Source organism: Poecilia mexicana, unplaced genomic scaffold, assembly GCF_051168715.1.
Source record: "Poecilia mexicana isolate PSO_F unplaced genomic scaffold, ASM5116871v1 scaffold_12, whole genome shotgun sequence".
Taxonomy (NCBI): domain Eukaryota; kingdom Metazoa; phylum Chordata; class Actinopteri; order Cyprinodontiformes; family Poeciliidae; genus Poecilia; species Poecilia mexicana.
Window position 1 is genome coordinate 22,397,014 of NW_028263381.1, and position 15,282 is coordinate 22,412,295.

At 39.7% G+C, this 15,282-nt stretch overlaps 2 protein-coding genes and 2 long non-coding RNA genes across 5 annotated transcripts in view; 2 read left to right on the plus strand and 2 right to left on the minus strand.

Annotated features, from left to right (window-relative positions):
- The window catches only part of LOC148156088 (NLR family CARD domain-containing protein 3-like), a 434,099-nt gene that overhangs the window by 177,123 nt on the left and 241,694 nt on the right, over window positions 1-15,282 (plus strand). The window lies entirely within an intron of this gene.
- Window positions 1-15,282, minus strand: part of LOC148156098 (uncharacterized) — a 369,453-nt gene that overhangs the window by 89,144 nt on the left and 265,027 nt on the right. The window lies entirely within an intron of this gene.
- Window positions 1,572-9,877, plus strand: LOC148156104 (stonustoxin subunit beta-like). The gene is made up of 4 exons (XM_088010635.1): window positions 1,572-1,865; window positions 2,019-2,144; window positions 8,710-8,756; window positions 8,904-9,877. The coding sequence occupies exons 1-4, from the start codon at window positions 1,777-1,779 to the stop codon at window positions 9,428-9,430; spliced, it is 789 nt and encodes a 262-aa protein (XP_087866761.1). The 5' UTR covers window positions 1,572-1,776; the 3' UTR covers window positions 9,431-9,877.
- On the minus strand, window positions 11,433-13,556 carry LOC148156105 (uncharacterized). The gene is made up of 2 exons (XR_015764730.1): window positions 13,165-13,556; window positions 11,433-12,637 (listed from the first exon to the last, which is right to left on the minus strand). It is a non-coding gene; the product is annotated as an uncharacterized LOC148156105 (long non-coding RNA).

Below are 15,282 nucleotides of genomic sequence, written 5' to 3' on the forward strand. Positions count from 1 at the left end.
GGCTGACAGGTTGCTGGGAGCAGAAAGCTGACGTCGTTTCTCCCTCCATCCACCAGGTGGAGCAGGTTGCTCTAATCGATAGCAGCCCCACAGGAAAACCCGCTAGAAGGAAACAAACACAGTAAAACTCTTTCATTCTGTTGGCTGACAGGTTGCTGGGAGCAGAAAGCTGACGTCGTTTCTCCCTCCATCCACTAGGTGGAGCAGGTTGCTCTAATCGATAGCAGCCCCACAGGAAAACCCGCTAGAAGGAAACAAACACAGTAAAACTCTTTCATTCTGTTGGCTGACAGGTTGCTGGCCACAGGGCCAAAAGTTGTAAAGAGTCTGAGCAGAGACTAAAGCCCGTTTTGCCCTGTAGGGTCTGGTTCCGTTCGACCCGGTCCTATTGGCGCTATAGCCCTGGTCGTTTTGCGTTTAGCGGATCGTCACGTAAATCAAATTCTTGCTAAAGCTACCAAGCCAATCTCCCCAGCAACAGGACAGTTTCCTTCTTGGGTCTCCTGTCCAGCTCCTTCTGTATGTGCTTGTTGGAAAGTAGCAAAGGGAAACTTTTACTTCAGCTTCACATTTAACAAATAAATACATATCATCAGAGTGTGGTCTCTGAGCTGGATTCACAGGCAGCTGAACTACCGCTGGGTTTGCGGGATTTCCTGCTTTAATTAGCGACGTAAACTGAGAAAATTCCCTCGTTCACAGTCTTAATGACTACTGATCGGTTCAATTGGAGAAATGTTATTTACATTTAGCATTAAAGTATTTGGTGGAAGAGGCGATTGTAGTTCCAGTGTAGCAGAGAGTGGAGATTTATCATTCAGATCAACTTCAAAACCGAGATTATGATTATGTGCAGCTGATGCAGAGCAGGAAGGTGAGATATTCATTTTGGATACCGCAGATAAATAGTTTATAATTTAGGTGCAAACATTGAATTTTATTATTTCTATCCAAACTGTTGGTGGGACCACAGACAGTGAACTTTAGTTTTTTGTTTCACTGCAGGAAAAAGTTGCATATTTATCAGTTTAATCTGGTGACATAATGCAGATCGTTGGTTCAGTTTAAAATTATTCTAACAAAAAGAAAATAAAATACAATTAATATTCTGTCATAATTATCATTTAAAAACTTACAGGTAAAAATAGATTATGACGGCAATTTCTTGACACCACAAGTTAAAATGACAGACGTTCCCCTCCAGGGCGTAGACCCCGTCTCATTATTGGGGAACCAGAAACAGGAACATTTCTTGAGAATAATTTTCGGGAGTCGGCAAAGTTAAAGTTAAATAAAACATAAAATGTGGTTTAAAAGTTATTGTGTTCAAGCTGCAGGACCAAAAATGGCTAGTAAGTAGCAACGCAGATCAAATGTGTTTTTCTCAAACTGTTGAGACCCAAAAAAGTCAAATTAAGATATAAATGTTGTTTAAATGAGTTTGGTTCAGAGCCACAGATCTAATCTCTGCTACACCTTTACAAAAACTTAAGGCTATAAATAAACAAGTTTTAATAAATAACTTCACTTAATAAAATTCATCATAAATATTGATTTATTGCAATTGCAGCTTCCTCTGCCTCTCTGCTGTCTGACTGCATTCACCTGACACTGATATGAAGCAGAGAAGAAGAGCCAATCAGAGGAGGAGCAGCTGATCTTTTTCCAGCACTAATGATGTAAAGGATGATCAGAGTTGATGTGCAGATGAATGATGTGTGTTTCCTCTGCAGGTGAAGCTAGAAAGTGTGTGTGAGCTGATGTGGATTCAGCAGCATGGATCAGTGTGAGGACAGAGAGGAGGGAGTCCCTCCCTCTAAAACCACTCTGTGTGGGGAAGATGAGAGCCAGAGCAAAGGTCAGAGGTGAGGTCACCATCTCTAACTGTCCACAGCCCTTTTCACACAGCGTTCACTATATCAGGCCAAAACAGACGTGGTGATGAAGCTGCTGCTGCTCCTCTTTGCTGCTTCATCCAGACTGAACAGATTCAGTTTTAATCATCATGTTTCTGTCAGGATCCATCAGAGACTCAGACCAGAACCAGAACCAGAACCAGAACCCAGCTGTGTGTCCTTTAAGAGCGACAGGTCAAAGGAAGAGATCATTAACTTTAACTCTCCTGGATCTCCACCATCAGAGAGGTGAGCTGTTTCTAACTGCTGTAAACTGAACCAGTAAGTTTCAGATGTTCCCAGTTATATTTACAGAGTTTTGATCCATTATCTAAACCAGCTGCTCTGTTCTAATGAAAACACCTTCATATCTTCATCTCTGGTGATGATGATGATGTTCTGCTGCTTCCTGGCTCCATGTCAGACTAACAGTGGGACACATTTCCACCAGCCACTGGGAAATACCTGGTAAACCAGTCTGGTCCATCAGGACTTGGTTCCTGTGTGCATTGTGAGATCAGTTCAGCAGGAAGGAAAGCTTCATGATGTGGTTGGTGAGATCTGCTGGAACTCAACCAGACTGAGCTGATGTGGACCATCAGAGGTTCTGCTGGTTCTTAGTGGATCAGCAGGAACATTAAATCTTTACTTGGATCATCTGGTTCACTGCTCACATCCAGATATCACTTCATGGACCTTTACCTTCTGATTGTCTCTGTGTGGACAGATATAATGTGAGCTCACTGGCTTCCAGGATCTACAGGATCCATTTTAAATCCTCTAGAACATCCAGGAGAGGATCCCACATGGACACACCCACATATCTCAGAGCTCCTCCATGTCCACATCACCTCAGATCCAGTCATCAGAACCTGATGGATGTCCCACACTGTCCTGAAGACCTGTGTGGACAGAGCCTTCACTTCCACTGTCCCCAAGCTCTGGGACTCTGTCTCCACCAGCATCAGATCTGCTGACAGTGTGGACAGTTTGAAGTCCAAGTTTAGCACCAACTTTTTAAAATGTCTACTGGTGATTCTGGTGTTACTGGTCTTCATCCTTGTAGTTCATCTTCCTCTTTCTAACTTCTTTGTATTGTGTTCATGTGATGCTCTGTTTTCTGCTTTAATGTGACACTCTTAGTTATTTTATTAGTAAATGTTGCTGGATGAATATTTCCTGCCTTCCTGATTGTTCCTGGTTCCTCCACAGAGTGGACCAGCAGAGCTCAGAGGTTCCCAGTGGTCCGTCTGCCCAGCAGCATCAAACACAGCTGGACTCCATATTTATGGTCTGTACATGAACAACAACTACTTTTCCATGGTTCTGTTCACAGTCGTCTCCATGCTGCACTTTGTAGACCAGAGGACTGTCAGTCTGTCCAACATCCATCTGGTGTTTGGCTCCATGATTTCAGTCTGATGTTTCCTTCATCTATTATTCTGTTCCAGCTGCTGGAGGAAAACATTGTCACTTTTGTGAAGAACGAGCTGAAGAAGATCCAGAAGGTTCTGAGTCCAGATTACCCAGAATGCTCAGAGAGTCAGAGAGAGGATGATGAGGTGTTGAGAGGTGATGATGAAGAGCAGAGGACGAGGAGCAGAGAGGCAGTGATGAAGATCACACTGAACTTCCTGAGGAGGATGAAGCAGGAGGAGCTGGCTGACCGTCTGCAGAGCAGTAAGAGGATTTCTACAAAGATTTGTCCTGATGGATAAATGACACATTTACTGATGTCTGAAGAAATGGAATCACATTAATTTAAATCATCTTCAGAAGGTATTTTTGTTTCATCCATGATTTTACTTTTTGTGTTATTTTAGAACATCCTGCTGCAGTTTGTCAACATCAACTTAAATCTGGCCTGAAGAAGAAGTTCCAGTCTGTGTTTGAGGGGATTGCTAAAGCAGGAAGTCCAACCCTTCTGAACCAGATCTACACAGAGCTCTACATCACAGAGGGAGGGACTGAAGAGGTCAATGATGAACATGAGGTCAGACAGATTGAAACAGCATCCAGGAAACCACACAGACCAGAAACAACAATCAGACAAGAAGACATCTTTAAAGTCCCACCTGGAAGAGATCAACCAATCAGAACAGTGATGACAAAGGGAGTGGCTGGCATTGGGAAAACAGTCTTAACACAGAAGTTCACTCTGGACTGGGCTGAAGACAAAGCCCACCAGAACATCCACTTCATATTTCCATTCACCTTCAGAGAGCTGAATGTGCTGAGAGAGAAAAAGTTCAGCTTGGTGGAACTTGTTCATCACTTCTTTACTGAAACCAAAGGAATCTGCAGCTTTGAACACTTCCAGGTTCTGTTCATCTTTGATGGCCTGGATGAGAGTCGACTTCCGCTGGACTTCCACAACAAGGAGATCCTGACTGATGCTACAGAGTCCAGCTCAGTGGATGCTCTGCTGACAAACCTCATCAGGGGGAAACTGCTTCCCTCTGCTCTCCTCTGGATAACCACACGACCTGCAGCAGCCAATCAGATCCCTCCTCAGTGTGTTGGCATGGTGACGGAGGTCAGAGGGTTCAATGACCCCCAGAAGGAGGAGTACTTCAGGAAGAGATTCAGAGATGAGCAGCAGGCCAGCAGGATCATCTCCCACATGAAGACGTCACGAAGCCTCCACATCATGTGCCACATCCCAGTCTTCTGCTGGATCACTGCTACAGTTCTGGAGGATGTGTTGGAGACCAGAGAGGGAGGAGAGCTGCCCAGAACACTGACTGAGATGTACATCCACTTCCTGGTGGTTCAGACCAAAGTGAAGAAGGTCAAGTATGATGGAGGAGCTGAAACAGATCCACACTGGAGTCCAGAAAGCAGGAAGATGATCGAGTCTCTGGGAAAACTGGCTTTTGATCAGCTGCAGAAAGGAAACCTGATCTTCTATGGATCAGACCTGACAGAGTGTGGCATCGATATCAGAGCAGCCTCAGTGTACTCAGGAGTGTTCACACAGATCTTTAGAGAGGAGAGAGGGCTGTACCAGGACAAGGTGTTCTGCTTCGTCCATCTGAGTGTTCAGGAGTTTCTGGCTGCTCTTCATGTTCATTGGAAATTCATCAACTCTGGAGTCAACCTGATGGCATCTAAAAAATCTTCATTATTTAATAAACCTAAACTAAAGTCTCTCCATCAGAGAGCTGTTGACCAGGCCTTACAGAGTCCAAATGGACACCTGGACTTGTTCCTCCGTTTCCTCCTGGGACTTTCACTGCAGACCAATCAGAGACTCCTACAAGGTCTGCTGACAAAGACAGGAAGTAGCTCACAGACCAATCAGGAAACAGTTCAGTACATCAAGGAGAAGATCAGTGAGAAAGTGTCTGCAGAGAAAAGCATCAATCTGTTCCACTGTCTGAATGAACTGAATGATCGTTCTCTAGTGGAGGAGATCCAACAGTCTCTGAGTTCAGGAAGTCTCTCCACAGATAAACTGTCTCCTGCTCAGTGGTCAGCTCTGGGTTTCATCTTAGTGTCATCAGGAAAAGATCTGGATGTGTTTGACCTGAAGAAATACTCTGCTTCAGAGGAGGCTCTTCTGAGGCTGCTGCCAGTGGTTAAAGCCTCCAACAAAGCTCTGTAAGGACACACATTGTTACTGCAGGTATTGTTGATAGGTAGAAATCTGCTAATTATGAGGTAAATATTCATGTTTCAGTTTATATTTTGGTGCTTTGTCTCTTCAAAGTGTCTCACTGGAGGGGATGTGCAAAAAAGAAACAGACTTCCTTCAGCAGCTGAACATAATGTTACATATTCAAGCAGCAAAACTCCTCCACTTTATGTTAACATTGAAATGGATTAATATAGTTAATTGTGTAATTTTATAATTCTCTTTCCAACCTCCTTGTTACCTGTAGTTCTGTCATTTAAGGCTGGAGGCCCAACTATAGAATGAACCAGTTCACATCAAATACAAAGGTTGTGTAAAATCAGATGGTTCCTTCTCTGTCCAATAAAAACATTGTTGATTTGAAAGAACATAAATCCTGATGAATTGTTTAAAACCAGATTTTCCTCCCTGTCTCCTCAGACTGAGTGGCTGTAACCTCTCAGAGAGAAGCTGTGAAGCTCTGTCCTCAGTTCTCAGCTCCCAGTCCTCCAGTCTCAGAGAACTGGACCTGAGTAACAACAACCTGCAGGATTCAGGAGTGAAGCTTCTCTCTGCTGGACTGAAGAGTCCAAACTGCAACCTGGAGACTCTCAGGTAAAATGTGACCAATCCTGGTGATTTCTATACACCAGCTGTTAGCAGAGATTGACAAAAGTATTTTACCTCCATCCAAATGATGGGAATCAGGTGTTCCAGTAACTTCCATGGCCACAGGTTTATGAAAGTAGCACCAAGGCATGTAGACTGTTTTTACAAACATTTGTGAAATAATGTCTTGCTCTCAGGAACTCAGTGGATTCCAGCCTGGAACTGTGATAGGATGAGCAACAAGTGGCTTCCTGTCACTAACAAGTTTCTACACATAAACGTTGCTGGTTTTCATTCCCTCCATGCTGACAGAACCAAGAACAGAGGTGTTTAGAAAGACAGTGGTCAGACTTCACTGATAGTGTAACTCTGGATACTTGACAGATTGCTGCATCCTCGGTGCACAAATGAGCTTTATTGCAGATCCTTCCTCCCAGCAGTTGTTAGACTTTCTAACCAGAACTGCTCCCAATAGGGCTGCACCGATTGCAGTTTTCTGGCCGATCACAGATTACCGATCTTTTAAAAAGCCTAATTTATCGATTCTGATTTTGGCCGATATCATGTTTTTGTCTGAAATGTTGCTCCATTTATCAAGAAAGTTACTGAATTGGCAGCAATGGAGCGACTCTTAACTGTAAATGTGCAGACATGAGCTGGTCGGCTGGTTTGTCAGTCAAACTTTTCTGACGGGAGAAAAGAAAAGCACAGTGGTTGATTTTAAAATCAGCTTCACATGTAAAAATCGGCCGATTACTGATCTCCTAAAATTAAGGAAATCGGCACCGATGAATCGGTGCAGCCCTAGCTCCCAACAAACTCATTAATTATATACATTCTGGCTGTTACCTGGTGTTTTTTTTACATTTCTTTTAAATAGTCTATTGCTGTTTAACATACAAATATACACATCTTATAGATGATTATAAAATGCCCTACTCAGCTGCACATTTCTTTGAAACTGATGCTGTTTTTATTAAATGTACAGCATTATTATTATTCCTCTGTTGTAAATGTGTCATTACTCTACAGTCTCCTATTATTATTTATTTTTACTTTTTCTTGAATATCTGATTCTTCCATTTAAACTTGTTGCTGGTAAACCTGAACTCCCTGCTGTGGATCAATGAAGGATGTTTCTATTCTGATCCGTTCTACATGTGACAAATGTTGATTTTTATGACACACAGAACTTCATGAGAGTGTTATTACTATTTCATCTTATTGACAGGTTAATTTATTGACTTTTTTCCTCTCCTATAAATGTCCAGTTCAGACCTTGGGCTCTACCTCAATGTTCTCATCATGTGATGAATTGTGTGTCTGCAGCTTATCAGGCTGTTTGGTCTCAGAGGAAGGCTGTGCTTCTCTGGCCTCAGCTCTGACCTTTAACCCCTCCCATCTGAAAGAGTTGGACCTGAGCTACAATCATCCAGGAGACTCAGGAGTGAAGCTGCTGTCGGCTGGACTGAAGGATCCAGACTGGAGACTGGAAGCTCTCAGGTATGGAGGAACCTGCTGCAGGAGCAGAGAAGGTCTGATAGAGGAGGAAGAGGAGAAACGTCTTTAGTCTGATGGGAAACATTTAGTTTGAAGAGAAATATTTAGTTTGATCATTAAATATTTAGACGCCTCATCTGGAGGCAGAGATCATTACCCAGTTTTCTGGAATATTCTCCTGACTAAGAACGGCTCACAAGGAAAATGAAAGAGTGGGATGGATTTAATAGAGTTTAATAGGGACTCTGACTAAATGAATAAAAGTGAAGTTCAGTTAGATTTCCATGATGATCTACTGATGACAGAAAGGACTTTAAAACAATATTTGATGGAGCTCCAGACCAATCAGCCCCAAGGAGCAAAGATGAGAAGAAAAGTAACTCCATGTTGGTCAGATGGATGTTTAAAAGTTCAGAGAGAGAAATCAAGATTTTGAACTAAACTCACAAGTGTGTATAGCGCCACCTGGTGGTGCTGGTTGGTAGAGGAAGTGCTGAAAGGTTGGAGGTGTTTGTCAGAGGTGTGTGATGATGGAAGCCTCTCCCTGGTTTGTGAGTCTGAGCTCAGAGATCAAATGTTTGGTTCTTGTTGAACTCTTTGTTGAATGTGATACAGCTTCTCCTTTTTAATGTTTGTATTTCTGGATATTCCAGTGAGGCCACAGCAGGTTTTCAGCAGCAGGTTGTTTAGTGTTTCATTCCTTCATCTGTGTGTGGGAGTGTGGATGGAGCAGGTATCCAGGTGTTGATCAGAGTTTAGATTGATTGGATTTTAATGCTGATTATTAAATCAGGTTGAGCTTCCAGAAATGTTTCCTTAGTTTCCTGATGTCCTTTTAGGCTTCAGTGAGTTTCTTCAGGTTGTTACTGAGGGATTTCCTTTCTCCTCTCTGTTGGAGCTTTTCCTGTGTTTGGAGAAATGAGTTGTGCTGCAGCAGCACCAACTGTCCTTCCTACATCCACTGCAGTTTGCAATCCAGATGTTGGACTGTTCCTGTCTCAGTGGAGGACAATGTGTGTCTGAGAGACATGTAATGTCCATGTTTGCTGCTGAAAGAGACTGATGGTCTGACCCCCCTCCTCCTTTCAGGGTGGAGCCTGCTGGAGGCCGATTCTTGACACCAGGTCTGAGGAAGTGTAAGTGTGTTTTTCATCTGATTCATGACAACAAAGCAGCTCACATTCAACCATCTTCAAACTGTCACATCACCCATTCAGGATCATCATCAAAGATCAATAAATGATCAATAAATGCAGCTGGATTGTGTTTGTTCTCTCCATCAGATTCCTGTCAACTCACCATCGACACAAACACAGTGAACAGAAAACTCAAACTGTCTGAAGACAACAGGAAGGTGACATACAGGTGGAAGGAGTTTCAGTCATATCCTGATCATCCAGACAGATTTGATTATCATCCTCAGCTGCTGTGTAGAACTGGTCTGACTGGTCGCTGTTACTGGGAGGTCGAGTGGAGCGGAAGAGTTTATATATCAGTGAGTTACAGAAGAATCAGGAGGAAAGGAGACAGTAGAGACTGTTTGTTTGGACATAATGATCATTCCTGGAGTCTGAGATGCTCTGATGATGGTTACTCTGTTTGGCACAATAACATAGAAACTCGTCTCTCCTCCTCCTCCGTCTCTAACAGAGTATCAGTGTATGTGGACTGTCCTGCTGGCATTCTGTCCTTCTACAGAGTCTCCTCTGACTCACTGATCCTCCTCCACACCTTCAACACCACATTCACTGAAATTCTGATTCCTGGATTTGGGTTCTGGATGCTTGGTTCTTCAGTGTTTCTTTGCTGATTTGAGTCTAAAGAGTCTAAAGATTTTCCTCCTGTCAGAGAAACTCTCTCACTGTTGAACAGATAGTTCATCTCTACAATCTATTTATTGGTGAAACTTTTCTGATTGAGTCCTTGGAAACTTTTTCTTCTTCCAGTCCTTTAAAGATGGAAGCTGGGATTATTCCAGGATTATTCCAGGATTATTCCAGAATCCTCATGTTTTCCTGTTTGTTTCCAGTCAAAGCTTCACACTGAATATCAAGATGTTGTTTCTCTTATTTTTTCCTCTCATTCATCAGATTTCATTGAAATGTTGATCAGTTCTTCTCTCTGAACATTTTCTGTTTCTGTCGGCTCCTATTTTTCTAAACTCGTCAGATTTGAATATTAAATCTTCCTTTTGTTTATTTGCTGCAGTTTTTCTTCATGTGTTTTAGAGAAATAAAAACATTTTCCTTCTTCTGCATTTGGTTCATTTGCTGCTCACTCTGTTCTTTTCGTGCACTGTAAAAAAAGTCAGTAAATTTACGGTAAGAAATGGTAAAAGACCAGCAGTTACTGACCGTAATATTCACAGCATTATACTGCCGTAGAAAATACATGGCATTATCATAACTGAATAAACATATATCCTAAGTAATTTTGACAGTCACGAATGTAGAAAATACAGAAATATAGTGTAAAAATATAAGTAATTGTAAAGTTCATAAAAAAATATTGTAATATTGCCAGCAGTTAATTACCCTAAACTTAACAGTAGTAATCAGCCAAAATTACAAATTTAGCTGATATTTAGATCTACAATGTAAAAGCGTAAACAAGACTGCAAAAGAATATTTTACAAAAAACAGAATGCTGGTGTGATATTTTGGTTTCTTTTTTAATAATGCCTTTAATACAGTGTTTTTCAACCTCTTTTGAGCCAAGGTACACTTTTTTAATTGAAAAAATCTCAAGGCACACCACCAACCAAAATTGTAAACAAAGATACTCTGTAGTCGCCTATATTACATATATAGTCATTCTTATCAAAGTGTCTTGAATAGGAATCAAATAAACACAAAAATGTATTTTTATTACATTTTACATTTCTTATTTCAAATTGCACATAACATGTCCACTTCAAAAATACACCTGAACAGGGCGACAACACTGTGGTGTTAAATTTAAAGAAGTTGTAGAAAACTTCAGTGTTTTACAAACTAACCCACAAGTATTATTTTAGCCAGAATACAGAAAATAATTATTATTCTGAAAGAAGCAATAATATTTGGGAAAGATTTCACTGTTACAATATGAAGATTTGCATGTACAAAATGTTAATATCTGCATATTTTATCCATCTAGTGTGAAACCTGTGAATGTTTGGATGAAAACGGCTGATTTCCTGGCAGAAATTGAAGAAAGACAAAGCTCTTCCTCAACAGCTTTCAGTCTCTCTGGTTTCAGTTTTTATAGTAGCCAGGCTTGGGAAGCTCACTTCACACAGACATGTTGTGGGAAATGGACCCATGTTCTTTCCAACTACTGCTGAGCTTCACCGTCTTTTCATCACTGTTGTCACAGCTAGATACGATGCTCTCACCGCTACCTGTAACGTTCATGCAACACTTTATTTGACGGGTATTGAATAAGACCGTCATGACACCCACATAAACATGACATAACACCTGTCATGAACATCAATAAGTCTTCATGAATATTTATGACTGTTGTCATAATGCGTCGTTCGGTAAATTATGACACTTTTAATACAAAGTTGACATTAGTCAAAATGTCTTTATTATGACAACTTGTCATTAACCTCGCCAAAAATGTCTTCGCTATGACAACTTGTCATTAACCTCACAAAAAATGTCTTCATTATGACAACTTGTCATTAACCAATAAAACATGATCTAACATAATTTTGTCATAATAGTAGGCATAATGATTTAATTATGACACTAGCAAAAGCTTTAACAAAACAATGATTAATATTTCCACTCCCTGGAATAAAGCAAAACAAGAAGGAGAACCAGTAAAGATTTCAATAAGCTTTATTACACTGTCAAATGATTTAATAACAGACTCATTAACAATTTCTCTTATCTCAAGTAAAGTGGAACAAATAGCGACAGTTATGACAAAGTCATTAAGTGTCATTAATATTAACTTTACCCCCAAGTAAAGTGGAACAAATAGCGACAGTTATGACAAAGTCATTAAGTGTCATTACAGTGTCATTAATATTAACTTTACCCCCAAGTAAAGTGACATAAGTAACAACAGTTATGACAAAGTCATTAAGTGTCATTAATATTAACTTTTACCCCAAGTAAAGTGACATAAATAACAACAGTTATGACAAAGTCATTAAGTGTCATTACAGTGTCATTAAAATTAACTTTACCCCCAAGTAAAGTGACATAAGTAACAACAGTTATGACAAAGTCATTAAGTGTCATTACACTGTCATTAAAATTAACTTTACCCCCAAGTAAAGTGGAACAAATAGCGACAGTTATGACAAAGTCATTAAGTGTCATTATTAATATTAACTTTTACCCCAAGTAAAGTGACATAAGTAACAACAGTTATGACAAAGTCATTAAGTGTCATTACAGTGTCATTAATATTAAATGTTTCTGCAAGTGAAACAAGTAACAATTATGACGAAGTCATTAAGTGTCATTAATATTAACTTTTACCTCAAGTAAATGGAAACTAGTAGCAACAATTATAAAGCTGTAATTTAGTATTACAGTGTCAAATGTTATGCTAACAGAGTCATTGATATTAAGTCTTAACTCAAATGAAGTGAAACATACTGGACTACTTATAACTACCATCATAACTGTAGAACAAACCCTTTGTACATTGGAATAAAACAAAAGATAACTTGTTCTAAGAAAACAGAAGGTTTAACATCTGGTCAGTATATTGTTACTCTGAAATACTGATTGAAAAACTAAAACAGAATTACTTATTCTTTAACTTAAGAAAATAGGTTCTTTCAACAGTAACATTTTTTGCTTCAGCCATCTCCTTCGTTATATCCTTCCTGTAATGCTCTGAAAATAGGAGATCTTCTTCTTGTCTTCATTTCCTGGAAGCAGCTCTTTGAAGGTGTCCAGAAATGCTCAGAAATTACAGTTGTTCTTGCAATAGTTAATCATGGCGAAAGCCTTTTCATGAATTCAAACTTGGTGAATTTCTTCAGTGATGACTCAATTCATTGTGGTCACTTAAAAAAAGAACAAAAACAAAAAACAATGTCATCATATTCCAGCATTTATTTAAATACCATTCCAAAAATGTCCCTTGCTGCACATTGTCAGAATGGTAGACTGGCAGACAAATGCCTAGTTAACATGACTGGTTGTTATAAAGTGCAATACAATTATTTCTTAATACAAGTGGAATAATAACTGGAGCTGAACAAAATTATTCTGATCAAATATTTGTCTGGCAGAAGTTCAGACAGACTGCCACTGTTATTTAGAAAGCATCATTTAATGTATAGTTTTAGGCAAATGACTGTATCTTTTTACTTAATGAGCATTCTAAATGATTTCTAACCAGATACTCTAACTTAGGGTTGTTTGCAAGAAGCTTATAGATAAATAAATAAATAGATTTAACACCAGTTTTTAGTTGTCTAAAACATAACTTATTAACTCAGCTGGTGAATGTTGATTCCTGCTCCCCATTCCCCACTGGCTGTCCCACCCCACTTCACATAGTGAAAATATTAACACAAAAACAACTTACCTAATTTTCTTGGGGAATATTTCATCTGCTTCTTTCTCTTTGGTCAAATAGGAACTTCTTTCTCTGGTGGCTGGTCCTTATTATCATCCTCCACACTCGTAGCATGTCTTCATTAGCCAACTTTGTCCTCCCCACCATGTGTCCTTAGGCTAGCCTGGGTCTTCATGTGGCTAAAGTTGCCAAAGCAAAGAACACAAACTCTGTGTCACATCAGCCAAGTTGCTAAATAATGCACATAAAGGATAACTTTGACTAATATATTAGCTTTTGATTTGCTAGATTAAAATTGGAGGGAAAAACAATTTGCCTGTCTTTAAAATATGTTTAATATTAAGGGCTAACGTTACGGTAATGGAGTTTAATAACTTTAGCTGACATTAACTAAGGTAGGATTGGCTTGAATTGCTCATAGCTAACATTAAAGAGAAATAGATGTTATTTTCTAAAAAAAAAAAAAAAGTAAAGTTAATAAGACACATACCTCATATGTATTAGGTATCAAACTTCAGCTTCTTTTTAAACAGGAGGTCTGGCCGTTATAACTTGTGTTAGGTTTGCCCCACAATATGGAAGATTTCTTCTTCACCAACAAACTGCACGCCTGTTCGTGGACTGCTGCCTCTCACTGGTGGACATGGTGTATTGCACTACTTAATTGTGTTTAGAAAAGGGGTCCAACCAACCCCACACACGTAAAACTTTATCATTTGCCACAGTTCTCTACGTTTGCCTCAGTCCTCGCACGCACAAGGGTTAAACAGCCTTAAATAATGTTTCAAATGCTATGTTCGTAAGTGCTTTGTAGACATCTTGCTGTAAAACTTTAGGATCAATTCAATCAAGAAAATTATCATGGCAGAGCTATATAATATTACTACATAAAGCTAATTTTTAAAGTAATACTTTTATTAAAAAAAAATTATGTCAGATCATGATTTCTTGGTTGTCACAACGAAGACATTTTTGGCGAAGTTAATGACAAGTGGTCATAACGAAGACATTTTTGGCGAAGTTAATGACAAGTTGTCATGACGAAGACATTTTTGGCGAAGTTAATGACAAGTTGTCATGACGAAGACATTTTTGGCGAAGTTAATGACAAGTGGTCACAACGAAGACATTTTTGGCGAAGTTAATGACAAGTTGTCATGACGAAGACATTTTTGGCGAGGTTAATGACAAGTTGTCATAATGAAGACATTGTGAATAATGTCAACTTTGTATTAAAAGTGTCATAATTTACCGAACGACGCTTTATGACAACAGTCATAAATATTCATGAAGACTTATTGATGTTCATGACAGGTGTTATGTCATGTTTATGTGGGTGTCATGACGGTCTTATTCAATACCCGTCAAATAAAGTGTTACCGAAAGTTACATAATTACGCCGCTAGTCACTACTACAGCAGACACTCGAAGATGGCATTATTTGCAGATAATTTATTTAAAAAAAAAATCTTTTAAAACCAATTACCGTATTTTTAGCACCTTCAAATTTTTTGGGGGAAAAAACAAACAAACAAAAAAAACCTGTAAGCTGCTCTCAGTTTTCCGTAAGGACCCAGCAGAGAGCTGCGTCCTATGAAATCTGCTGGATATATTAAGGACGCAGCACTACGTCTCCAAAGTCGAACCACGGTTTTTATACCGAGCTTAAGTGCAGCGGCTTTATTTCCCTCCTGTAGTGCCAGATCGACAGCCCTCAACTTAAAAGCTGCATCATATGAGTTTGAAAACATTTCTCCGTCGTGCCTGCTGCTAGCATGTGGTTGTTCTAAATGAAAATGAACGCGTTCTTCTTTGATTTACAATTTTGACTTCTAATGATTCACTTCCTGCTAGAGAGCCCCCTGGTGGTTGAAGAAAAATACACAGAAAAGCCTCACCGGGCTACAATCCGCATGGTTCAAAGCTTAGGAAAAAAGTAGCGTCGTATAGACCGGAAAATACGGTACCGTAGGTGAAATTGAATAATTTCCACGGCTTTAATACACCAAAATGAAATCTCAACAGTAGACCAGGCATCGATCTGGCAACCCACCGATTGCAAAGCAAACTCCTAGATCATTAACATTAAGAGAACTGTATGTTAGCCCCTCTTGCTTGATTGAAGCT

Bases quoted from the DNA above. Each gene is read 5' to 3' on its own strand.
- LOC148156104 (XM_088010635.1), top strand. From the start codon at position 1,777: ATGGATCAGTGTGAGGACAGAGAGGAGGGAGTCCCTCCCTCTAAAACC. The intron at 2,145-8,709 runs GTGAGCTGTTTC...TCCTCCTTTCAG, and splicing joins GGATCTCCACCATCAGAGAG to GGTGGAGCCTGCTGGAGGCC. The intron at 8,757-8,903 runs GTAAGTGTGTTT...TCTCTCCATCAG, and splicing joins GACACCAGGTCTGAGGAAGT to ATTCCTGTCAACTCACCATC.